Source organism: Scaptodrosophila lebanonensis, unplaced genomic scaffold, assembly GCF_003285725.1.
Source record: "Scaptodrosophila lebanonensis strain 11010-0011.00,11010-0021.00 unplaced genomic scaffold, SlebRS2 tig00000001-arrow-pilon, whole genome shotgun sequence".
NCBI lineage: Eukaryota > Metazoa > Arthropoda > Insecta > Diptera > Drosophilidae > Scaptodrosophila > Scaptodrosophila lebanonensis.
Window position 1 is genome coordinate 13,716,911 of NW_022060529.1, and position 27,945 is coordinate 13,744,855.

General features: G+C 36.2%; 4 protein-coding genes across 4 annotated transcripts; 2 read left to right on the plus strand and 2 right to left on the minus strand.

The window, feature by feature from the left end:
• The first annotated feature begins 1,156 nt into the window (after positions 1–1,156).
• LOC115624548 (probable G-protein coupled receptor 139) lies at positions 1,157–27,667 on the plus strand. The gene is made up of 7 exons (XM_030519275.1): positions 1,157–1,222; positions 22,330–22,647; positions 24,840–25,011; positions 25,091–25,217; positions 25,526–25,714; positions 25,814–25,990; positions 27,252–27,667. The coding sequence occupies exons 2-7, from the start codon at positions 22,399–22,401 to the stop codon at positions 27,571–27,573; spliced, it is 1,236 nt and encodes a 411-aa protein (XP_030375135.1). The 5' UTR covers positions 1,157–1,222; positions 22,330–22,398; the 3' UTR covers positions 27,574–27,667.
• LOC115624557 lies at positions 4,700–5,016 on the minus strand. The gene is made up of 2 exons (XM_030519288.1): positions 4,905–5,016; positions 4,700–4,830 (listed from the first exon to the last, which is right to left on the minus strand). Exons 1-2 carry the CDS (start codon positions 5,014–5,016, stop codon positions 4,733–4,735), a joined length of 210 nt encoding a protein of 69 aa, XP_030375148.1. The 3' UTR covers positions 4,700–4,732.
• On the plus strand, positions 11,463–13,205 carry LOC115624538 (zinc finger protein 37). The gene is made up of 2 exons (XM_030519265.1): positions 11,463–11,770; positions 11,832–13,205. Exons 1-2 carry the CDS (start codon positions 11,609–11,611, stop codon positions 13,170–13,172), a joined length of 1,503 nt encoding a protein of 500 aa, XP_030375125.1. The 5' UTR covers positions 11,463–11,608; the 3' UTR covers positions 13,173–13,205.
• LOC115619975 lies at positions 16,675–17,566 on the minus strand. The gene is made up of 2 exons (XM_030513010.1): positions 17,555–17,566; positions 16,675–16,971 (listed from the first exon to the last, which is right to left on the minus strand). The coding sequence occupies exons 1-2, from the start codon at positions 17,564–17,566 to the stop codon at positions 16,675–16,677; spliced, it is 309 nt and encodes a 102-aa protein (XP_030368870.1).
• Positions 27,668–27,945: the final 278 nt, after the last annotated feature.

Sequence of the window (27,945 nt, forward strand, 5' to 3'; positions counted from 1 at the left end):
GACGGACGAGCGCAGAATGTTTTGTTGAAGCCTTGTAATATACATTTCTCACCTTCTTTCTAAATCATATTCCGTATCAGTAAATAAAGTATTAACTTAGTGGCTGGCTTGCTCTGTGTATATATTTTAATAAAATTACTTACTACATAAGTATGAACGAGTAGAAAATGGGGTAGTGAATTGTTTTGTTATTATGCTCGGCTTTTTTTCTACTACAAAACTAAACAAAGCAGAAAAAACAAATTAAGAATGAAAAGTGACAAAAATTTAATTTATTTTGCAATTTATTTTAAATTTTGTGAAAAAGGTAAAATGACAAATATTTAATTCATTTTGCAAATACTACAAAGAGTAGTACAATATAGTGTCATATTTATTCGTTACACATGAGCTGATTAAATTTTGTGAAGGAGGTAAAGTGACAAATATTTAATTCATTTTGCAAATACTACAAATGAGTAGTATAGTGTCATATTTATTCTTTACACATGAGCTGATTAAATTTTGTGAACAGAATATATAATAAATAGCTGCATATTTGAATTAAGAATTTTTATTATATTTTTATTTTTATTAAGCAAATATCAGATAAATGAATAAAATTCATAAATACTATATATAGTATATATGTATTTTGTGGGGTCTGTCGTCTTTTGTTGTTTATAGAGTATAAAAACACCAATTTCTTTTTATGTTTATATTTTTTGTATATATATATTTTTTTTTTCTTTTTGTTAAGTTCATACTTGAAAAAATATCCGCAATAAAAGTTGTAGTTACAAATATGTTTTTAATTAATCTGAGCATATTTTTATACTATCAAATTATGTTTAGCAATTGTTTGCTTAAAATATGTTACCGCAACAATATTATTGTAAATATATAACAAATAACAAATGTAAATGGCCATCACAGAATTCATTCAGTTTTAGTCTCGCGTCGGAAATTAAAAAAACATAAGCGAAAAGCAAGACAGATACTAATCAAATATATGCAAAAACCAATTGGCGTAAATTTAAACATCATTAATCTTGTATTTGTTTCGATCCCAACCTAAAAAGAGAAAAAACACACATTTTATATACTAAACAAGTATATCACATTTCTCATGTTTGTTGAACAATATTGTTTTTTTTTTTTTTAGCACACTTTGGTGGCGCCAACAATTTGCATAATTAAATCAGCGAGAGAGATTCTGAGAGAGATATTCCACCTTAACGAGGTATGTACTATACATATGCATGCATATACTATATAGTATGTATGTAAACGAGTGTATGGAATGCCTATTTATTATTGGGCATCATTTGCAATTCAAATGTATTGATGTTTCTAACCTGCTTACAAATTTAGTTACTATCGATTGTGTATGTGCGAGTTTTCATTACATTCTTCGGCTGGCCATAACTATTAGGATTTCAAGCAAATTCAAGTGTCAAGCGACATTTGTTGCATATGGTGGGCCCAGCACGACCGTAAACGGCAGAAGGGAACAGGGGGTGGCCACAGCTTAGCCGCCAGATGTTTTATAGGGCTGTAATAAAAATAAAAGAATATTGGCGTTGGTGTTATAAAATGCGTAGCATGTGCGCGTACTATGTATATATAGTATATATATCTAGTTACTGGGCGTTTCAATTAGTTACACTTGTGGAGGCAGGAGTACCTAAGAAGAGCGTTAACCAAGTGCCCTATTGCAGGATGTTTAATGCTATGGACTATAACTTTTGCCGCTGTTATGCTTGAACTATAGGCGCCATTAGCTATTTCAGCTGCCTTTATCTTTAAATCTGAGACAGCCTTGGAATAAAGTTTTGCTGCATCGTATACCTATGTTATGTATATAATCAACTAAAAGTTATTATTGCTTAAACTTGAAGTAATACATACAAGTATATAGTAAACTGAATCACAACCTTTCACATATAGTATGTATACTATAGTATGTGCAATGTATTCATTATCTTCACATCGTATCAGAGTCGGTGTGTTGCTCATCCATTCCCAGCTGCCTTCATTTCAAAATATTTGAGTGTTTTTTTAGTGTGCCATGCATGCCTTTACAGCTCTTGTTACTTATATTCTCGTTGGTAGTACCGGTTATACCAAGCCCCTGCGAATTGGTCTTTCCTCGAGTTCATGCTCTATTGCCCACGTGCCACGGCAAATGTGCGAAATATTTTGTTCATGCATATGCAATGATATTGAAATGTATGTAACGGTCCATGCATTGGCAGCTCCCATTTATGCCAGTATCAGTTATCCATGACGAAAAACTTGTTGGCTGTGCCTTTGCAGCAGCTTAAACCTCCGGGTTATGACCTTCAATATCAGACACATTGAAGTGTGTGCACATACTATGTAGATGAAGGCCAAATCGAGTTAAGTGCAAGTGCTCTGTAAACAATCTTGGAAATCAAATGCAAATCATGTGCTGTGTTGCTGGCCAGACTGTTACTAGTTTTATAAAACGATTAGCTTTAAACTTCGATGTTCACTTATTTTGTATTTTAAGGCTGTCTTCTCGATTATTTGCGTTTCTGTGCAAAAATATGATCATCGAAATATTTTTTATTGGATAATCAAATACAAAATATTGAAATGAATAGTTACCAAATAGTCAAGACATTGTATCAACAACCCGTAAATTTTAGCTGCCATGACAGTGAATTAAATATTCGCTATTCGTTTTACTATCGTCATGGGAAAGGGCTGAGTGCCAAATGGGACGGCAGGAGGAAGTGCACTCAGAATTTGTGGAATTGTCAAGGGGTGTCTGATGGATTGCTGACACCACGTGTCATCATGTTGGAAAACAAAAATAAACGGAGCGGAAAGTTAAAAACAACAATAATTCAACTTATACATGGGAACAAATAGAAGGTATCAAAAAGTAAAAAAAATATATATATATATATACAAGTATATATAAATATTGTAGATATTAAAATAACAACTTTACAATAAAAAAAATATATTAAAAAGGACAATTGACACGAGTAACACATATTTGATCTAGCTGTATGTTTAGTTTTTAAATATTTAAGATGATTTGTTGCAGACAATTATTTGTAAGCTGGCCATGTTGTTAGTGTAATATTAAGTCGTACATTTTAGATATTTTGAAAGATGTTTAAAAATTTTACTCCAAATATATACTGATAAAAAAAAGTATCTTCAAAATATTATTATAACTCAAAATAGTGAGCTGTTCGAGAACCTGCGCATCTGCGTCTTGTCTAAACGCTTAGCTTTTCACAAAATGACTATCTTAGTCTTAGTCTTAAGTGGCGACTAATTTGACTATCTTACAAGTAGTCTTAAGTGGCGATTGTACCTTCGGTAGAGCATAGGATAGTCATGAGGAATGGTACATGACTATTTGCTTTCCAGAAGTTTTTGAAGATTTGAGAGAAATGATGCGCAAAAAACGGATCATCAACCCACGGGACAATCGGTTCCATTTACAGTAATAAATGACTGAACTTTTCAACATATCAAAAAAATGGGGTTATCATTTTTCACGGTTTTTGAGTGGAAAAAATGATTCGAAGAGTTGTTAATTCATAGAGAATATTATGAAATGCAATTAAAACAAGAATGAACTATCTTTTGGTGAAATATACATATTTGTTTTTACTCCAATCTCGAAATATAAAAGGCAGCCCTTGTAACTACTAAACAAATTTCAAATGCCCTTTTAAAAGATTTGTTTTGAAGGCACAGTCTTCTGAGCGGAAGAAATGTTTTGAAGATTAGTGTATTGATAGTGTATTCATGGAGAATATTGTGAATAGCACAAAAACCCAAAAGGAACCTTTGAATCTTTTAAAAAAATAAATGTACATACTTGTATTTCTTTATTCTCCAACCTCGAAATATAAAGGCAGCCAAAAATCAAGAGGAAATAATTTCACAGGCTGATTACTTTTGCGATCCTGTTACGAATCTAATTTTATATTTGGTGTTGACTTGTTATTAGTTAGTACGTTCATCAAAAATATAAACTATACTATTGAATAATGGTATGGCCGCGCATGTTTATACAACATTTGGATCGAACAAACATATAGTATATATTTTGCAAAGTCTGAAAAATTAGGTGCGTGAAATCCGGGTTATTTCGGACATTGGAATTTCGTATATTTGGTGATATCTGCAAACCTAACTTGTTTATGGCATTTTGGTTTGCATATTTAAAGATTGCTAAAATTGGAACAAGTTCTTCTGAAATACCCGAATAACAATCAGCTGTGTATATTTGTAGGTATTTTGTTGCTAAATAATAACTGCAAATAATTTAAAATTAGCTTCACCTTGCATTTCGCTAAACTTTACGTTTATATTATTACCGACACTTTGTCACATTTGCATTGAATTTAAATTTAATGGCCAGTTCGGAGCGGCGCCAATTAAGTATCAATGTGTTATATTTTAATGAGATTAAGTACTACGCTAAATGTTTGAGGTACGTATAATATAGCCGTTCGTATTTAATGTTCCAACGTTTGCCGCCTAATTGGTGCTGATTATATAATTAACGTAAAATAATTTTAATAGCGTTGCTGATAAACAAAAAAAGGTGAAATAAATGGAAATATCGCTTTACAAGCTTTTTATGTTTTTTCAACAAAAACTTTTTAATTTTATTTTATTCGAATTAACAAAACACACAAACAATAACACAATAACATTGGTTGTCAAGATTAGGGTTGTCCTTACATTTGCCAGCCTATCCATAGATGTTAGGCACGAATGTGTTGGGATCAATGAGAGTGGCAATCTCTGGTGGGTGTACGATAGAAGGTCCTGGGTAGCGGTTGTAAGCAGCTATAGCAATGATAAATAAATATTTTGCAAGTTAGAATGTTAACTGCGCAGTGTTTGTGTTTTATGGAACATACCAATTATCTTCTGGATGGCAGTATGCGCATCTAAAATCTGAGCGGGTGCAGCACTAACACAGATCAGGCTAATGGCGGCCACAATCAAGGCAACGAACACCAATTTCGTCATTTTGCGTTTGAGCTCTTGTATTTGTTCACAATGAAGGTTGAGTTTAGTCTAATTTGCTGTGGCCGACTGGCTGCTATTTATACTACTCGTACATATGTGCCCCGATATAGACGCACAGCTGGGATGAATGAAAGAATCCAGCGGGCAATATTGGAAGCGTACTAGGCCAGCTGATTTATATTTTATAGTTGATTTTGTTTTTGCCTTTTGTTTGTGTATATAGACGATTAATTTTGAAGTCGGCGTCGGCGTTGGCGTCGGTGGTGCTGGTGCTGGTGGTGGCGTCGTCGACAAAAATATGCAGACGGCCAGTTATAATCCGCTTCAATGTTTGTTGTTATTGTATAAGCTCTGATAAAACGAGTTTCGCAAAAGAACAAACGTTTGGCGCTAGAAATCTGACAGGGACGAGACTCTGGGTGCCATCAGGGGAAAGATTGAAAGTAAACAATAAAAATCAACAAATATATTTTTGATAATTTCAATTTATATGTGTTTTAATATTAGTTATTCATATATATTCATATATATTATTCATATATATGTACATATTTATCTTGTTTGTTCTAATAGCTATACACGTATGCGCGTCTTCGGTTCATTGTACGGGCGCATAGCACACTTTTATTCGCTAGCTTTTTGTTTTGTTTATGTGCTTTTATGTTTAAGCCGCAACTTGGGCATTCCCCATTCGTAGACGCCGCGCGCTCAAGATCAAAGAAAGTTCTACCATAACAATTTGTCGTTATTGAGCGTTGGCGTTTGTCGCCTTTGTGTTGGCAAAAATGTTGATTCGTCAAACTGGAACCTGTTTAAAAGCGGTTGCTTATCTTGCCTAATTTGATTCTCAAAGAAAGTAAAACTTTTGAAATATTTGAGGGTTTTTTTTGGAATATTTTTAAGTTTATTTTGCTTGCGATATGAACGCATATGTCTTTAGGCCGTTAATTATGCTTTGAATGTCACAACTCAGCCACTTCAAAAGATTTTTACAGTCTACAAATTCTATTTGAAGTGATGGCACACTCATTTTCATAATTGTGCATTTTCATGATATTTGTAAACATGTTTAACTTGTTAAGTATACCACGAAATTAATTTCAAATACATTTGCAATATATGATTGCCATCCTTCAGCTGTTGGAAAAACCGTTGCCAGCTCGACCAACCCAACCTTCAGGAATTTACTTTTCTTTTGAAGTAATTAGAAGAACTGTGAAGATAATTTTGTATTTTTATTAAAATTTGACAAATTTTAATCTCATTAAGAGCACTCAATATTGTACTTATATTTATTAGATTGAAAAAAAAAAAACAGTTTAGCAAATTTTAATTAAAATATTTTATGAATCATGTAGACACATAAAAAATGATCAAATTATAATTATCTGTTATTTGTAGAAGTTAGAATTAAATGAATACAATGAATTAAAATAAATCATCGAGCTGCTTTACCTTCACATATCCTTGAAACTTGAGACGAGGACACAGTATACTAAAATGGAATATTTTCCAATTTAATTATCTAATAATTACAATAGTTTGTCCACCGACTGACTATTATCTGCTGATACTTTGTGGGGCTTTATGAAGTGTGAAAATGAGTTGTGCTTTGGTGATCATAAATTTCATGTTTCGTTGCTCTCTTGCTCAAATTATCAATAATATTATGAGCTTTTTTGTATTATTACGAACATTCTGCACGTACGGCTTTGACAGCGACACGTGCACCGCTTCTAACAAACTTTTTAGCCAAGTTTGATTGAAATTTTGGACCTATCGTCGGCGCTTGTTTTAGGAATTTAATACGTGAAATGCTAATGCAGGCACGTGCTGCTCCTTCATAAACATCAACATCAACATCAAATTGATTGAGACAAATGTGGGCAAAAGCAAAAGCTTTTCAATATTGGAATGCCATATGTAGGTTTATACATACATACTTGTATGTGGCGGCCAGAGCCTGTGCTTGCTTCATGTCACTTGCTTTTGAAGTCAATCTAATGTGTTGATAGCGAGACAGCCAGACAGGCTTATCGGAGTGTTTATTAGCAGCCAGCTAATAATGTGCGGTTTTTATGTCATATGATTATACAAGTTTGTGCCTCACTTGGCCCCTAAATATTAATAATAAGCTCCCCACTCATACTCATATATGTAATTCATTCGCATTGTATGCCATGTGTAAATTTCTTTAAGAAAAATAGCACGCACATATGCGTATGTATATGTGCGTGTATAAAGGTTCCGCATTACAATCATCACAACATCACAACGGAAGGAGCTTATCGTCGCGACATAGCAGCAGCACACATATACGAGTGTACATTACCCCAGGGGCTTTACAAATTATGCCCTTATATGTTTTGTTGATGCTTTTACTTATTTTATTTTTTAAATTTCATTTTGTTCCTCGTAAATGTCGGTACCACACAAATTTACAGGCAAGCCGTCAAGAGAGTATTTTTTTTTTTCAAATGAATATAAAGATGCGCTCATTTACATAATTGGGTTTAAATGCTCAGCAAGAAGGGTTTGCAAATTCGAGTTGATTAGTGCCACATTAATTCGCTATAATGATAATTCATCGCGCTCGTAATTCCGTTAAAATCCTTTATATATATTATATTTTGTTTGGTGTCAAGGCCAAAGATTAATTATATTTTGTGGTATATAATGTGGGAAATTAATTTGGCAGCATGCTTAGTTACATGTACATACGTACAGATGCCGTTTTTTCTATTTCAAATTTAATAAATTTCTCATACCTAAGCTTAATCGCTTTGCGAGCAATTTCATTGATACATAGTAGTATGTTTATAGATGATAGAAAGGTCATTTTTGCAGCATACCTTTGGGCATTTCCTCTGCTATAAACTCACACTACACACCAGTATTGCCTGCTTAGTTGGGGGACATTGAATTACACATAATAATCATATCTGCGGCTCTTTGATAAAGCCTGTCCTCGGGCGCTTATAAACCACTTTGAGACACATGTGTGGAAACAGGGTTATAATTTTGATTTGCTGGGGGAAATGTGTAACAAAAGAATTATACTTAACGCTGAAAACTGAAATTTTGGAAAATATTGTACATATAATAAAATATACATATATTGGAAAGTCACTTGGGCAAGGTCTTGAGCATTAAACGGGTAATGCATAATGCGTTATTGCAAACGCGGTCTTTAGACATCTTCTTGATCTTAGCTATCTGTCTTATATTTTATATTTCGGCGTTTATAGTTCTTAGGCGATCCGGATGTCTCTTACCTTCTTTGCTTGTACGTCCCATTTAAATGCACCTGCCCAGAGTTTTATAGTTGCGTATTGCCTTCAAAAATAAATATCTTATGACCGCAAAATATATAATTTTTCACAATTTTACAAAAGCACTGATATCGACTTAGTTGGTCTATTGTTGAACAAAAACTATAAAACACATTAAAAGATGCCTTACCACAATATCGAAGTTCGCATTTATTTAGGTAGTCGCCTTCATGGCCGGCTAGAAACATATCGTAAATTCAATCAGACCGATGAGTGAACAACTTAATTACTGCAACGAATTCGGGTACATTGAATAAATTATAAAATCTACTTTAAGCTGCTTTTGATTTACCAGTAACCAACAACATCATCATTTGCATCATAGTAAACGTATGTTATTGAAACCAAAATGAGAAATTTTTGTTTGCATTTGCTGGAGAAAATACTAAATAAACTGGTTGCTTGGAGAATATGACGAATATTGACGAAAGTCTGCAGAGGGGGAGAAGGGATAAAATAAAAAAAACTTAAATAACCTCGTGTTGCCTGCACATACCTATTTTGGTAAACGTGGCTTCATTCGTCCATTCGACTCTTCATGATGATGAAGAATATTAAATGGTTTGCACAAACTTAATTTACCCAAGGGCGTAGGCAGGGGCAACGGGCCATATGAACTCGAACAAACATTCATTATTATGGCGCACTATTTCGCCTTAAAAAATGGAACTAAGTTGAATTTGTTGAAATTTTTCTATTAATCATATGACATAACATATAACATAAAAATTTAAATTGCAGCTTTTATTATTTATTTTATTATTATTATTTTATTTTTATTATTTTATTTTATTTATTTATCGCTTTTATTGCATTTTCAATAATTTCATAACCTGATTTGTGAAGAGGTCTTAGCAAAGCAATTTCACTCCAATACTACAGTATGATTAAACATACATTACAATATATTGGATAAATATTATTGCGGCTTTTAGCTTACGTAATCGTACGAGAAAAAAGAAAGTCAAAGTCTAATCAATAAAAATGCCAAATTGACTTAGATGAACGACCCACTGCAAGTAATTTTTTACATGTATTTATTTATTTATTGACGCGGCTCGGAGCCTTGTGTCTACATTTTTTAAATCAGTAACGCCCACGAACTACATCCACATGCACGCACAAACTTCAAAGTCACCCTGGCTTTTCAAAGGCTCTTTCTGTTGCTTTTGTAGTTGCTAATTTCCGCAAACCAAAATTTAGATAAGCGTCAAAAACGTTAAGGTGGTCTGCTGCGCAATTTATTTTAGGTTTTTCTTGACTGCCATGTTGCTACATGAATTTGCTTTCGCTACATCACCTGCCAGCTGCCAGTTTTTAAGTTAGTCAAGTATTAATACATTATACTTGTATATGCTTTTCTAAATTGTTTGTATTCATAATTAACTGACACATAACAACGCACACGCTAATGGCATATTTTATGACTATTTCATTACAGTACTTATAGGAATTTTCGTTTAATCCTTATGATAACACATTACTATACATTATTGCTTTTTGCGATAACAATGGGACCGTAGTCTAAGGGTATGTACACATATATGTACATTTGTCATTTTAGTATGATGCATAGAAATGTTTTTGTTCAAGTACTGCAATTGAATAATATGTACATATATCTACGAACATATGGACATATGGACCAACGTTTAAAATTGTAGACATAGGGGGTAAGACGTAAACCGTGATTGGTCGATACCTATTTTCTTTTGTGCGAAATCACATACTGAAAACTATAGAGATGATGAAAATCCTAAGTAAAATTAAGCAACAATATCGCTCTCAGTACTCGAAGATTAGCAAGTCCTGAACTTAAACACTTAAACTGCATTAAGTTGAACACAGATCTCAAATATTTAATCAGTTTTATAAAGCAAATCAAAATATTTCCCACAGCGCATTTACCTTTTGCATATGCAACATGCACACAAGTGATTGCACCCATATTCTATATATACGTATGTATATTTATTTATGTGATTCCCTCTTTTCGTACGCAATCGACAGACACCATATGCTGCTGCTTGTCTTTTGCATCCTGTCGGATGCTGTCTGTCGTGGGTGGGCAACCGCTTCACGGTGCTCACGTCACAGCCGTTCATGCATAATTAATCACTTTGTGACGCCGCCGAAGGGAAGGCAATGACAACGTTGTCAAACGACATCATCATGCTTTTTACCATTTACGTAACGCCATATTTATCTTGCGACTTCAACCTTGTTTCGCTATCGTTGCTTGGTGCCATCGAGTACGTTGAGTTTTCATTTGCAGACTTAAGCTTTTCATTCAAATATACAAAAAGGGCCATTCTCGAAAGGCGCCATAGTGAGATGCGTTGATGATGCTAATGTCAAATGCTACAATTGTTTACGTAAATCACACAAAATGAGCAAACTCAAGTTGAGTGGTGCAGAGGCACATCCGTGCCAAGCATTCAACTGCTGCCATACATAAACAACCACAATACATACACACGCTCAGACAGATGAGCAAAAGGCCAGGCTCCTTGTTGGCTTTGTGGTAGCAAATGGCGTTCTGAAATTGTGGTTTTGGTGTCGCCGGCTCTTTTTAGCAACGATATTTTCTCTTTGGTGCTGTTCACATTAAATTATTGAAATATAGGCTCACTCGTACTGTTGAATTGGAGCTGTCGTGGTGAATAATTTGGGTAGTTTGTTGTTTTGACATTGACTGAAACCTCATATTTTCTAGCCTCGCCATTAATTTTCATGGTAGATTTTCGTGCTTTATTTTAAATGGATACAGTTGGATTGTTTTTAAAAGTCTTACAATGTCTTTTGTTTGCAGCTTTTTATTAAACTATACAAAAAATAATAATTGTTTATAAACGGACTTGTTAATTTACAGTATTTTTTATGTTACTACTGTTTTTGTTGTGAATAATTTTTTTTGAATTTAACAGTTGGCGCCCACAAAACAACTGCTGTTATCGGCTACAGTCTCACCACTGTTATCGAAATCGAAACAGCTGATTGCAGCGTGTGTATCTATTCACAATAGTTGTAATATGGCCGCGTCGTGGATGTATATAATATTTCTAGAATTTATTTTCGATTTTAACAATTAGATATATTTCAAACTAATTAGTAACTGCTCATTTATGTATAAACGTAGAAAAAAGTGTTCGTGTTAAGTTATACTGCACAATTATAACAAAAACGAAATAGTGTGAATAGTGTGCTCCCGCTGCGAAATAAGCAAAAACCCAACAACAAACATAAACAAACAGTATAACATGGAAACCGAAGAGTCAATAGCCGCAGATACAAATGCTGTAGCATCAACAAATGGCATTTCCGAACATGTAGAGCATGATAAGGAGGAATACGAGAGGGTGGAGGATGCCACAAAGGACCACCCGGATGAAGTTATTGATTACCAAGGAGAAGTAGTAGAGGTTTGTAAACAATGTACTGGATACAATTTATGAGATAACTAGAATCGTTATCAATTTTTAGGGCGACGACACAGTCAATACTGAAGTGGTGGAGGAGGAGGAGGAGTATGGAGGTATGGAGATGGGAGTGGCCGAGTACCTAGAGGGCGAAATGCCTGAAGAGGAGGATGAAAGCCACGTAAAGGAGGACGAAAACGCTCAAATTCCAGAGAAAGGCGACCAGGAAGCTGAACCAGAGGAAGCTTCATTTGTAGAATCCGAAGAGGGTGAGCTTATCACGGGGGACGGGGACGACCCACAGCCCAAAACAGTAATACATACCACAGAGAATAATGATGCCAGCGTAAGTGCACGTGCAAGCGTACAGCAAAAGGACGAAGTTGATGAGAACCAGTGCCGTGTCTGCACTGGTAAGAAGGAACTAGTCAGCTTATTTAAAAAGGTAGCCAATGCTACGCCCGCTGACATGCTAATGACGATATGTCCCAGTGTATCCATTGCGTTGAAAGATTACATGCCGCAGTTCATCTGCAACGGATGTCTCGACAGCGTTACAATTGCCATAAATCTGAAGAATAAGCTGGAGACGACCGAAAGGGACCTGCGCAAACACTTGTCACGTAGTAAAAACAAAGTGCGTCGACCGCGCGGCTATGTGGTAATCGATGCCCCTGTCTCAGATTCTGGTAGCGAGGAGGAGGAGCTCAATGACGATGTAGAATTCAAGGTATCTGACGTGGGTGGCTCCACAACAGCGGAAAGCGACTCGGCGGATTCGGATATAAGTGATAAGCGTAAAAGGACGTCGGGTAGGGGCCGACGTAAACGTAAACAGGGAAGAAAACGTGCAGTGTCGGGCAGCGGCAACAACAACGACGATGATGGAATTGGCCACAAAAAGAAATGTATAGCACCGGCAGCCGCAAGTCAAGGACCCTTCGAATGCGATCGTTGCGACTTGACGTTTTCACGAAAGCAATCCTACGTTTTGCATCGCAAAACGCACGACCCAAGCCGAGAAATTCAGTGTGAGATTTGCAATAAAATATTTAAGGTGCAGCGTGCGTTTCAAACTCATATGGAACGTCATGAACTAGAGCGCTTGCAATTCAATTGTGAACTTTGCCCCGAGGCATTTAAGCTGCGCGCAGAATTGAAGCGCCATATGTCTATGAAGCATGACGAAGATGGCCTGATATATGAGTGTAAGCGATGTCACCGCACTTTCCTTACGCAGACACGTTTGCAGCGGCATCAGAGTCTGAATTGTCCGCGACTGCCCGACGTGAAGAGCACTAAACGCAGCACTGTTAGTGGCGAAAATTTGACGCAGGGTCGGGACCTTTTCAAGTCGGTGGCGCCTCCTACCACTACCTATTGGAGTGACAGTTTTTCTGAATAAATGTCGCACGTTGCTTCATGCAAGACTTTATGTTTCTAAGTTTTTTAAGTTTTTAATTTTCCAAACTTTTGTTTGCAATAAATGTGGTGCAATACCTTTTTTATTTACAAAACAAAAAACATTTGATCTTCATTGTTGTGCTAAAATTGTGTATTGTGGCCACGTACAGTGTTCTCTCTCCTTGCCTTTAAAGCTTTAGCATGGCACGTCACGATGCCATTCATTGTCCTGGTCTAGCACTTGGTAGTCAGGACATGAAATGCACGCGTTAGTTTAGCAAATCACAAAGGCAGCTGTCAGGATTTACACTTAGTAATGAAAGTTAATTGACCTTATCGTACCCGCGCTTTTCTGGCAAAGTATGCTCGTAAAATATCAAGTGGTGTGCAAAGCTTTGAAAAAGCGCATACAAATTTAACAAAATTTAGATGGAAACATTCGTGCTAAGTTTCGCAAAATAAAATTCTTTGCATAATATATATATCTGAAAAGTGCTTTTCGTGAATTTCTATGAAGCAATAAAATCTACCAAAAATAGTGTAGATACACACATATGAAATCAATTATTCTATATCTTAAAGTGATAAATATTGTAAACATGTAAATCGTTCACCAAAAATTGAAGGTTGATTCACGCTCACATTAAAATAAAAATAAAACAAGAGAGAACGCTACAGTCGAGCAAGCCCGACAGTGTAGTACCCTGTACCCAGGTAAACTTCCGTCACTGAGTTATATGAGCCCATAGCAGCAGCAAAAAGAGGAAGAAGAAGAGCGAACTTGTTGCTGCAGTTTGGGGGGGGGGGGGGGGGGGGGTTGTACTGGGGAGAATTTGTTTCGCTAATACTTGTAACTTTTCTTAGAATTGACCGAATTGAATACAATTTTAACAGTAGATAATTATATATACTTGTAAATTATGTGTGCAAAGTTTGATTTGGGTAGCATTTGAAATGTGGACGCTAATAACGAAATTCTGTAGCGGGAGAAGGGGGGAAAATTAAAAAAAAAAAATAAACTCGTCCTTTCTCGGACCTAGGAGAATCTGGATGCCAACTTTGGTTATTCTAGCTGTTATAGTTTCTGAGATCCTTGCGTTCATCCAGGCGGACAGACGGACGGACGGATGGACGGACATGTCTAGATTGATTTCTCTCGTCATGCTGATTCAGAATATATATACTTTATGGGGTCGGAGATGCTTCCTTCTGCATGTTACATACTTTGCACGCTCTCCAAGCTAGGCTCCAATTGCCAACGAAGGATCAACTTGTGGCTACGTGAAGATGCCAATATTCGCCGCCCGGATTAACTTTACTTCTTTGGCACTTTTTTTGTTGAATAAAGATAATACAGGCGTATTACTCTTTCTTTACACCACTTTCTTTGTATACTGTTGTTTAAATGGCGAGCACAATAATCACACCTATATCTATCTATAACTTATCCGAAATCTTCTGCGACTTTGACTGATCAAAGACTGGAAATAAATTTACTGAAAGATGTATACTATACATGTAAGTTCTGGCGTTTAATGGTCGAGACGCACATAATTAAGTGGGTCTATGGAAAATGGGGTTACGTCTGGCCTTCTGTATGGCAATCATAACAAATGCGCAGTGATATTTTATTGATTTGGAGGCATGCGAATTATATATTTAAACATACAATATTCAGTTCGTTCATTGGTCCGAAAAAAAATAGTCTATTATTAAATCCAAACAGACCCAAATTATAAATATTATTTGGTTTTCAATGCGGAAAATGTAAATAATTTTCGAACATTTCTATGCATACACGTATATGTATACAAGTATGTATAAAGCCTTATGTGAATACGCAGAAATTGTGTATTTTGGAATTTCCCTCCCTTCCCCCTCTCCCCCGCAAATCGTAACTCTCGTAATTCGTGAAATAAATATGTTGTCAATCGATGTTCGTGTGACTGGTAAGTGTTCAATAAAAGGTATTAGTTTTATGGTGTTTTGGACACAAGTTTCCGTGGAATTGAATAAAACTGGTAATTTAAATGAGTTTAAGCTAGTATATAGAAATAGAAATATAGAAATATAGAAATACTTTAAGTACATAAAGTGATTGTTGACTTTTTGTTGTTTCTTAATATTAAAAAAATCCTTTATTATATTTTTATTTCCTTGGAAAGGGTATATTGGTTTTGGTCTAATATGTGTAAAGCTCAAGTCAAGTTGTGGCAGACTCCATTTTAAAGGTAATCATAGGCATATGTAAATAAAAATTGTGTCCTTTTGTTATACGAGTAAACATACATATATGTACAACATTCGTCATTCGTTGGCCTGTTTGGTTGATCTATACCTCGTTATATTCTTGTATATATATATTTCGCATGACTAATTAACACCTTAAGTTGTTCGTGGAAATGCTTAATATTGACTTTCCATGCAAATTACTCAAATCAGAGTATGTGAGTACAAATATTTATAAGATGTACTATATGTATGTTATATTCAATTTTCTTGAAATGTAAGATATACGTGTGTAATATACTGGTGTCTGATTACTTATAGTTGTATAACTGCCAAAAAACCGATCGGTGGAAATAATGTCTTTTGGCTTTAAACATTTAGTTTAAACATTCAATAGTAACCTGTGGCATGGTACAACAAAGCTTATTTGAAAGGCTGGAACTATTAATAAATATTATATAAGTAGTTAAAAGTAAAAGGGTATTATTCTTAATACAATTGATTATATCGTATATGTGCACGTGTAGCTTGATGACTTTATTAGGCAAGATCATGTATAACTCGTTTAAAGTCTAGAATTCATTATATACTTGTACATATATTCACTATATATGTATACAATCTAGAATTCAAGTATATTCTTTTGAAATTTTTAGCGGGCTCATCACAATTTCATAAAAATGCCTTAATTCCGCCATTTTCCGATGTTGATGATGTGACTTAAAATATTTTCAATGACCCATTATGCAACTATTATGCATTCACTACCTTTGCCAGAAAGGTAATTGTGGCTTAAGAAGCTTAAACATTATATAAGCGCTACCTTTAGAAGCATATAGTACATTGCCAGGATAATGGGTAAACATTAACCACTTGACAGTCGTCGGATTCATTATTAACGTTTAATTGGCATTGCAATTTGATGGTTAAGTATTGTGTATGCAGAGCGTTGCCCACGCAGTTCAGTAATTAGTCGAAATTGCTACTCACCGTTTAGTCGTACATTTATTTAAATGCAAGGATGGTAGGTACTATGTGGTTACAAATGTAGAAATGCGAATTCTTAAACTTAACATAAAAGTTAAATTCTGGAAATTTAATGTTCGTGGTTTTTAATCAAAAACAGAGGGAGGATGTTTTGCTCATTTCATTTCCCCATTTCTTGTTCAACGTGCTGCTCGATGTTTGTGTAAGATGTAGACGGCCAGGTGGCGAAGGTTGCCCGAAGGTTACTCGCTTAGTTGTTGCTGTATCCTCGTCTGCTGTTCGGCTGCTTACTTAAAATGATGGATGGAGTGGTAGGTGGGCAAGTGGTATGACACCGGATGCGCAATCAGCGGCGCGTGTGAAATGAGAGGCGCGTGTGCAATGAGCGGTGCATGGGAAATCAATGGCGCATGGTGCACGACAGCCGGTGCCACATAATGCGAATGCGTCACCAATGGTGCATGGTAGCCAAGGCCAAGCGACAGGCCACGCTTCGCCTTGCTTAAGGACTCCGCCTGTTGATGTTCCTGTTGGTTGGCAGGTGCGGCCAAGGTGCAAGCCACGCCAGCAATCAGCAATATGAGCTGCTCATTAGAACGCAGGCCAGTAATTTTTAAATCGCATGAAAGTAAAGAAAATTATATGCAAACAATGTAATGCCAAGTATATACAAATAGATTCTCATTTACTCAAAGCAAGAAGTCCTGTAACGGAAAATATTGACAGCCAGTTCTGCCCCCACACCATAGGAAAATAGTCAATAAACTAATGAGATGGTAGAAGTAATTACTTTGGCAAGGAGTGATGTTACGGCAGTACTTGTAACGAATTGGAATAGAAATGTAAACATATTTCTGGAATTGCTGGCAGTTTGCAGGCTGCCTTTTGAAATTAAATATTAAACACGAAGTATCAAAAGAGCAGTAGTCATGGTTAACTCTTCTTTTGAGGAATCGTCTCAAAAAATCGTATAAATAAAACACAAGATTTTGCTTCATCTATAGCTTTACGGTCAAACTTTTTGGCTTACAACAATTTTCGTATTGTTTGTTTTAGAACTTGGTCGTTTATGATTTCCTTTTCATTGGAAAAACTTGTAACCTCTTGAACTTTGGTAAACTGATGCACATAGTACTAGATATACATATATTCATTTGATCAACTTACAATGAGTTTCATTTTAACGGATATGTATTATTATATTTGCGTCGCCAACAACACTGTACCGTGTCAGAATTTTAACTAACGCGGCTAATAGCAAGACTGACTGTATTTATACAATTCCATGTTGCACGTCAAATGTTAGCAGCTCACTCAAAACTAAGTCAAACGCACTCATTAGGCAAAAAGTATTTGGACGAAAACACAAAAAAGAAATCAACACGCACGCGCATTCGCTAGAAATATCGTCCACAGTATGCCCACATCAAGTCAAAATTGCACAAACTTGTTGCAGCGACAACAGTGCGTATGTGCGATATGCGATGTGTACTCGTATGTGTGCTTGTGCTTGTGTTTGTGCTTTTGTTTTTGCTTTTTGTCCGCCCTGCTCAGCTGGAAGGCTGACAGTTTTGCTTGCCAGCGAGCGGTATAATGCATAAATAGTTTTTTGATCAAAAACATATTCGCATAGCTGCCACAAGTCATTCAAGCTGTGGCGTACACGTATTTGGGAATTGTGGGGTAAAGACGTTGGCTTATAAGCACTTAGAGGCTTTTAAGCAGCCAGCTGAGCCGTTCAAGTTCAGAATTTTACTCAGCCATAAAAACGTTGACAAATTTGGCCAATAAATCCCTGCTTTATTTCAATAAGACTTGAACTAATTGCACAATTTATAAAGCTATTCATTATGTTGCCGTTCACTACGCTCGATAGTAGCACGAATGGGGTAGATGGTCTAGATGTAAACTTGGAAATTCATTTAGCAAAGCATTTAAAAAGCAATATTTATTTGCAAAATACTTTATCGTCTCGATTTCATTAATTGTTATGCATGGGCAGATTAGTTCAATTTAATGGGTTAATATTTTAATTTGTTTACGCTATTAATGACCCAAAAAATCAAATGTGTTATAAATGCTATTTGAATTGCAAATGATTTGCGCTTCAATCGCTTGTCTGTTCAAGAAGTTGCATATTTTTAAATAGATGTAGGTAGCTATAATAAATAGATATCAACAAGTCTCGACATGACATCAGTGAAGATTGACTTTGGTAATTGAGGAGGACACGCAACGATAATAGAGCTTTAATACCCATACGTACTTGTTGAAGTAAATGTGCTGCATCAGCTTTATGGGAAGTAAAACTGACAGATACTGATAAGTTTGTGGAGTTGGGGTACTCGCATATTTGTAGGAGACTGTGGCTATTGTGGCAGCAGCAGCAGCAGAAGCAATAAAAAACAGCTACGTGCCCAGCTTGCCGCACAAGTAGAAACTCACACAACACACATACACATATACTTATGTAGTAGATATGAACATATATATATACGTATGTAGATATCGCAGCACATCACATTAATTAACAGCTTGGAGAGATGGCAAGCAATAAACAGCAGCAACAAATCCTCATGGCTTTTATCTATGCCTGTCAGCTTGTGGCATCCAGCGTTTGTGAAAATGGCGCCAACGTGGCAGCGTTGTCAGAGAACGCCTTTCGCGCGATTTTTTTTTTTTTTTTTTTACATATGCCAACGTCTGTGTATGTGTGTGTACCTATGTATTAATAAGTGCGTCCCACGCACCACCTGGCCATGATGCCTCCCAGAGGGCAATGTGAGCGACAGCTTGACAATACGGGAAGAAAAACTTTTCAATTTTCCTGCATACGAGTATACGAGTAAAAAAAAATAACACAACGCACACATATCGTGTAAAAAAATTGTTTCTTATACTCGCATATGCGAGTATATTTATTCAACTTTTTTGAAAAACTTTTTATATAAATTCTGTATAAGCCTTTGGAATTTTGAAATAAACAACTGCTCGCAAGCTGGCTCTGGACTTTTTGGAGCGGCCAACAGTTTCCATAGCTCGTTGGTCTTTAACTGCAATTTTGTAACATTATATGAAATGTTTTTAAATTGATTATGGCGTGTACACAGTCCACTGGTTGCAATTTGTTTAAAAAACATATTTTGTTGCAATTGTGATAAAGGATAAAGGCGCATGTTAGCAGCAACGGGATGGCTGGACTTTACGATGGCAAAATAATTATTCGAGATAAAAAACGGCAGTTTTAATTGCTAAAAAGACTATTTATCTAGATGCGACTAATGCCAGCAATAACTAACTTCAATATTTCCTTCTTTTGTTTTATTTTACTTTCATTTTTTCAGGGGGTGCATAATAGATTTTATTCTTTTCTATGTTAATTTTACTGTTATTACTGCAATAACTTACATTGATGTGTTCACAAAAAATAATAGTAAAAATCAACTTAAAAGAAATATTAAAATATTAAATATTAAAAATTAAGCAAGAGAGATGTCTCTTGGGGTGATCCATAGGGTTCGATCTGCTCAGCCTCCTCACCACCCTGACGCCTTTTATTCTTCGCTGCTTCAGTAGGCGTCTGATTTAGGCGATCCATATAATCTTGCCAGTTATGGCGACTTTCAAATCCGACTCTAAGTTTGAAACTCATACAAGGTTTCTATGAAACGACTTGTATATTGTATTTGAATATTCAAGTAACAAAACTAATGTAATGGTGTTTAGTTAAAAAAAAATATGTTTAAAGAAATGTCTCGATTTATATTTGTTGTACAGTGTATGGCCAAGTACATTGAAGATAATTGCATTTTAACGCCCATTCTATTTGTGATTGATGGCCGTTTTATTGCGGCACATTTTATGATTGAGTGATTGCTCAAGCACATAATAGCTATTGACTTGAAGTCAATATTGGTTCGTGCATAAAAAGAGGCACATGTTTTCCCCATGGCAGCAAATAAATACTTTTCGATTCGCGATATGTTTAGCGCATATGTATTTGTATATCTTGTGTTTTCTGTGGACGCCTGTGTGAATTCATATTGCAGAGATCTCCCAGGTCCAAGCACTTTTTGACCATGTGAGGCAATCAGCTAACGCAGATCAAAATACGTTTAAAGAAATACATTTCATATGAGCAATAAATTTCATTTGCGCAATCAATTCGCTCCGTTTTTCGTTTAGATGTCCACAGAACAGGATTCGTCTATCAGTCTGGCTGGTCGGTCGTTCAGTCGGACAGTCAGTCCGTCAAGTGAGACGTACCCATTAGCCAGTGTAATTGGTCGCCTTTAGTTGGCAGTTGGCTGTTGGCAGTTGGTAGTTGGCTGTTGGCCGTTGACAGTCGACAGTCAATAGTCGCCATCAACACCTTCATTCCACGACGCGGCGCGACATGGCGGCTTTGATTTGCACAACTCACAGTCTTGAGTGATTTATGCATCGTATTTTATCGGCATACAAATGTGGTCCGTCCGATGTCGTTGTGTGTCTGTTTGTGTGTGTGTGTGTGTGTGTTTCCAATTAAGCGCTACGCCCTAGCTGTCACAGCAGGTGTGCTAAGTTGTTGCGCTCTCGCAAAAAATGCATTAAATTTTTCATCAATTATTGCTGAACTACAAAAATTTGTGTTGTTACATGGTTGAATGTTTGCAATTAAAAAATAATGAGTCGGCTCAGTTACAAGTACACCACACTGAGCTTAAATGCTGTGAGTGCTGAAACAAATCTCAAATATTCACCAAGTGAACACAACAGTTTCTGCAGAAATTCACTAACTTGGCCACATGCTAGGCAGTTCAGGCTAGGTCCGTTTTCATCATTGCCTTGCAGTTAACAATCGGCATTAGTAGACAAGGCCACACAAAAGGTTAAGTTGCGGATAATGCTTTGCCAGGGGCCTGCATATCAGTGCACATCAGCACACAAGTGGCTGGCATTGGAGCCAGTCTCCAATCAGTTCTATAGACGCATACATATCGAATTTTGAGATTTGCATTTGCGCTTGTTCGCCGTCAATCAATCAGTCATCATTTGTGCCGGGCAACGTACAACTTGCCACAAATTGGACGAGATTTGCAGGTTTCCCATTGCTTCGAACGGACATTGGCTGCTATTTTATACAAGTATGTTTGTTTGGAATACCCTGCCTTTATTGTGGGTCTAATTGCATCCCCAGTGATAGGCATATTGACGCACTCATTAGTTGGCAGGAGTTTCGATTATTGCAGTGCAATAAAATGGTCTGGCAATTACATTTATTCGACATAAAATGTATGAAATGCAATTGCAATAGCTTCTTCCTTCACCAATTATGGGCTTGTGGAAACCTCATTAAATTTATGTATCGATTATTGTTGAAAAACATAAAGACCAATGTTTAAGTGACATTGCATTTTTGCTTATTTAAAAAATTATTCATTCTCCTAGGAATTTATTAAAAAATATTCAAAACTATTCTTAAACTATTTACGAGTTGTATACTGACTTGAGAAATCGACAAACCACGCAGGGTTTTGACCAAGCAGCGCGTTTAAGGAAAATAAAATGTGTGTTTTTGCATAAGAAAAAAGAAAGAGGAAAATGCAAATTTATTTATGATGGAATTCAAGCAATGTTTTATTTAAGAGCACTTTGGATTATAGTAGTATATAATACTGTGTGTCGAATCGAAAATTTGAGCAGTTCATAAAGGAACGCAAGCCATGTTGCGTCCCATACTTATGACTTTATTTTGCAAATGTCTTATACAATGACTACTTCTTAATTTGTTCCAAGCAGTACAATAACAAAATCCTAAAAACGATGATTTTTGAAAATTAAATCATTCGGATATGCGCAATAAATTCAAATTATTTTACCAAACGCCTGCTGTGCATGCTAGCTTAATGAAATTAATTAATGAAAATGCCTTTTCAATCAACTTTTTACTTTTTTTTCAGCCATTGGCAGATAAGATGATTTAAGCGGTGCTGCAAGGCCTCAATTGATTTATTCAGGACATTTGAAATATGGCGCAGACTGGGCCACAACTGGATACGGCCTCGCTGGCCAGATACTTGAATGCGTCGATGCTGCAGGACCTGGAGCTTAGCAACAACGACATAATCGAGTATGTTAAGCTCCTGCATCATTATCTGCAAAAGAATCGAACTCAGCAGAAAGAGGAAGTCGTGGACGAGTGTGCTGGCTATTGCCAAGGAGAAATTTATCAGTGGCTGAAGGCCTACAATAATATACATGGATATGTTTCCCTCTTGGTGAGTGGGTGATGAAAAACAAAAACATCCTTTTTTCATTAGCAACAACTAATATTTTGACTGTGCTAATTATCGTGATGATGGGCCTCATAAAGCACAAAGGCCTCAAAATGAATGAAAAAGGGCCCTTAAGTAAAATGTAAGCTAAAAGAGTTTTGTTTTTGTGGGCTATTTGTGTTCGTGTCTGAAACATTTGTGCGGCCCGTCAACTTTGAACCTTGCGGACAACAAAAAAACAAACAAAACTCTATGCATGTATATAGAACGTAGTCCACAACCTACATAAATGAATGTTTTGAATCTCCTTACAAATTGGGCAAAATTATGTGTTTACATATTTCAGAAACCCTTGCACAAACAAAAGAATTAAATTTATGATATTGTCTCAATTAGCAGTGCCTTATAAAAACAGAAAGCAATTTATTTTCCTGCCTTTCGACATTTATACATATTTAGTAAGCTCGCTTACTAAGTATATAAGAGTATTCTCTTACAAATTTGGTCTTTTCTGACCCAAAAGTAATTTAATATTCAGGCATTTTTATGTCTGATAGGCAAAGGAAATGAAACGTATTCTAAGCATTTCAATCAGCATTAAATTTAACTTGTGATGGAAAACACTTGAGCTTGACTTGAATTTCCTGAGAAACGAAAGTAGTCGATATGGCCTTTCATTTAATTTGAGGCTTTAATATTATTATTGACAGAAAAGTGTATCGAACTTGGCTCGTCCTGCATACATTATGCTTATACTATGTATATAACTTTGAAATCAAACCCCAAGGTGTTGACACAAGTCATCCACAAGGCTGAGTGGCATGAATAAAACATGAAATGTTATTCTTTTTGTATTGTGCATTGTAGTCCACCTACAGTTTTATGAGGGTTTTTGACGTGAATGTTCCATCAACCACCAATATAATAGATTTGTCTTTACACGCTCGTAAATTGTATTTCCCATTTATATACCCTTCAAAAGACATATTGCTTAACGCTGTCCTCGACGAATGGACTCTTTGGATTTTTGCCATTTATTCGATGGCAAAAGGTCACGCTTCTTACCATGAATAGGAGTCGATATTTTTGCAATTACGAGTACCACATAACATGCTAAAATCACTCAAAGAGGATTACTATGTTCTTACGGGAAACGAGCTTACTTTGTCACTGATATATACTCAAATCAAAGTCAAAGACAGGTTTTCCTGTGTCAAATGTTAGCCAGTAGATGCGAAAACTACTCAAAGAGGATTTCTATATTTCTACGACAAAAGCATTTTGGTTCTGAGCTATACGTAGATACTCTAATTGAAGGCAATGTTGAACTAACTAACGGTTTGCACAGCTTGCGAAAATAAAAAATTTCATGAACGCTTTGAGGATTATGAATAAACGTATCTACTAGTAAATGTTCCAGAGATTAAGAAAATCTCTCTCAAAGGATTGTCTGATTTACTCAAATCTACTGTAAGTGATAAATCTCAAATTATAGATATGTATAAGTCCAATATTGCTTGAAATTAAAGGTGAAATATATTGTGAAATATGCCTGTATCCTTACTATAATTAATAGTAAAGTCAAGTTTAAAACTCAAAATAACTTTACAGATTTGGATGATACTTTAATATTGAGAATACGCATCGGCGACTTCAGACCTATTATTTTAGAAATACTCGTGAAAAGAAGCTTACTTCCACGGTTGATAAAATGTGGGCCTACTAAACGTTAGAGGAAATCCACGACTCGAGGAACAAAAAAAATTTTTTTGGGGGTATAAATATATGCAAGAATCATGCAAAACGAGGATATTTCCAAAATTATTTCATGATTAAATTCAAAATTAAATTAAATCATACGAAACTGATCATTAAATGTTTTTTTTTTGTACTAAAATTACTTTATTCGTTCAGGAGATATGATTTTTGCAACGAAAAAAGTCTGAAAAAAATGTTTTCCATGTAATCAACCAAGCACATAATCGAGTAATTGTTTTGATTCAAAAATGAATAGAGCACGTAATCCTTGAATATTCGTATATGTAATATGTCGAAAAAATAGCGAATGTTTTGAGTTGAAACAGTGTATTGCACAGTCTATTCATCCGACTGTGCAATACACTGTTTCGACTGTACAAGTAGCATTTCATTTTGTTTGCACACTATATAAGTGTTATTTGGTTTTGTTTCTGCAGATTTGCATATTTGGGACAATAGCAAACATATTGAATATTATGGTGCTGACCAGAAAGGAGATGGCAAAGGCGCCCATCAACAAAATTCTGAAATGGCTGGCTGTGGCAGACATGTTCGTCATGTTGGAATACATACCCTTCACATGCTACCAGTACATATATATGAAGCCGGGTATGCAAATGAAAAATCTACATGTGTACTACTTGTATACATGGAAAGGCATCTCACATATCTACTTATGTTGTTACAGGTGAAAAGGATTTCAGTTACGGCTGGGCTGTTTACGTTCTGGTTCACATGCATTTCACACAGATCCTGCACACAATTTCAATTGGCTTGACCGTCACTCTGGCTGTTTGGCGTTATGTTGCAATCAGGTAGGTGTGGGAGGGAAGAGAAGTGGTAGTCGGTGAGTGTGGACTGGTATTTGTGTGCTTTTGTTTAGCTTTTTGGCATGTATAATCTGCATTTGCATGCACGTCTATTGTTCGCATAACGCATTGTTTACTTACATGTGCTGGCAAGACACTACTACTTGGCCTTTTTTTTGTTGCTTTTTCTAAGTTTCTGACTGCACTTGCACTTGTCAATGTCAACTGGCTAATATGAATAACACATCAGCAATGTGGCTTTTCTTTTCTTTTGTTTTCGTTTATAGCAAAGTGTTTCCCTCTCTTTTTCACAGGCATCCCAACGGCAGCTGCGCCAACTTCCTACTATCACATTCCAGAGAGGCCATACTCTTTCCCTTCATCATATCGCCCATTCTCTGCTTTCCCACGTACTTTGTGTTTAAGGTCCAGAAGAGCTATGCGAAGGACAGCCCAGTGCCATTGTATCACGTTGATGCCGACAAGAACACTATTCTGTACAGGTAAGCCTTGAAGCAATTACGTAATTCGCAATACTATTTTGCTCCTCCACATACTATACGCACACACACACACACACACACACACACACACACACACAGATTCAACTTCTGGATACATTCCGTGATAATTAAGCTACTACCCTGCTGCATACTGACCATCATTAGCTTTGTGCTGATGCGTGTGCTCTGCGAGGCTTCCCGTCGACGACTCAAGCTAAAGGATTACGATGCCCCAGAAAAGTATGCAATTCAATTAAATGAAGGCAAGTCGAAGAGGTATGTACATATCATTAGCCTGATGAGTGTTCATTTTTCCACTTGATAAATAATAATGAATTGTGGATTGTATGCATAAAATGAGTAGCAATTAAAACTAGATACATAGATTAGTGGATAGACGAACGAGCTCTCCTCATCTTATTGAAATCAGTGAATCAGTGAATCAGTGAATCACATCATCGTACTTGTATAATGTGCATAACGACCCATATAAGAATGATTTCTAGCTGTGTGTGCTAAATGGAATAAAGTCGTGTAACAATATATTATTATTTGCAAACCGTGTTGAATCAAAACCATGTAAAAAAGACCGTGTAAAATCAGAATTAGGTGTATTTCTTTTCAACCTTGCGTTTTGTACAAGTGTACTAACATTATAAAGAGAAAGAATTTGATTGTTTGTTTGTCGAATCTACTGGACCGATTTAATGGATTCTTTCACTGTTGGGAAGCTACATGGCCTATATTATATTTGCAAAAAAGAATGGAATCCTTACTAAAACGACAATAATGTAACCAAAGGTGTAAACAAATTTCCTTAAAAAACTCCTGAATAGCATGCGGTTAGTTCATTATCATCCTCGAAACATTGTCACTTTAAATGTTAAGGTAATATTAATGATTGAAGACATTTGATTAATATTGAAGACATTTAAATTAAATAAAACCTTCTGGACTGCCGCCACATGAATTGACGGTAAAATTCGGAATTTTGAGAAATTAAAGCCTTCCAAGCATGTGCAATGGGACGAGGCTGCTTATTAAGGAATTGCAGGACAATTTAAGTGTAGCAACTATTATGAACGGCCCAGCAATTGGTCCACTAGCTCATATAACGAGGATACCGATGATCCCATTTGATCATTTATATGGCTTCAATTTCCGGTAACCCCAAGGCCAAGCCTTTGAATTAGTAGGGAAATCAATGTTCCTGAAAATCAATTTATTTCGCTACCACAAAATAAAACATCAAATATCTTTTACAGCGAACCTCTGACCTAATAAAGAATAACAAAAAAAAAATCTAAAAATGAACAAAAAATCATTAAAATAATAAGATCCAAAATAAAGTTACTCTTAGTAACTCATAGCAAAAAGAAGGGTGTATGTGTGTTAAGTGTGTGGGGTGCGTTATAAAATGTATAATTTGTAAAGTTTTTGTAAAAATACCCGTGCGAAGCAGGGGCAGGACGCTAGTACTATATAAGTAAGGAAGAATACTAATAGTGCTTGTGTCTATACCTATTTGTTTTTGTAGACCGCCGCGTTGTGATCGGCGCAACGATCGCACCACACTATTGCTTGTGGCCGTGCTGGTGCTGTTTCTAATCACGGAATTTCCACAAGGACTTCTGGGCTTGCTTTCCGGCATGCTAGAGAAATGTTTCTTTGCCCACTGCTATCCACCCTTTGGAGAGATTATGGATCTGTTGGCGCTCATTAACGCGGCCATTGGTTTCGTGCTCTACGGCCTGATGTCAAAGCAGTTCCGCACCACCTTCAAGTCTCTGTTCTTTAAGCGGCACTTCGGCAGCACGGAGATGACTCGCCTAACGCGTGTGACCACAACTTGTGTATAGGGACGAGGGCGACGGCAACGGCAACGGCGCAAACTATGGTTCCGACCACGCCCATAGAGGAGCTCGCAAATGCGCTTCAGAGCTGAAATATGATTGGACTATGGGTCGCGGCAATCTCTAAGATGTTTCACGCCGCGGTCGCATCTGAATTTCTAAATTAATGACTTTTGAAAAGTTGTAGGTGAAAAAGAAGAGGAACGAAATTACAATTTAAGAAAATTACATTGGATCATGGTAAGAGAGTGAACTAAATGGATTTACTTGTGATTTGGCAGTCGGCGTTGTTGCTGCTGTTGCTTTCGGCTGATTTTTCTGTCGCGTGCGGAAAACAAAATTCAAGCAAGTGCCATTTTCATTTAGTATTGTAATGCT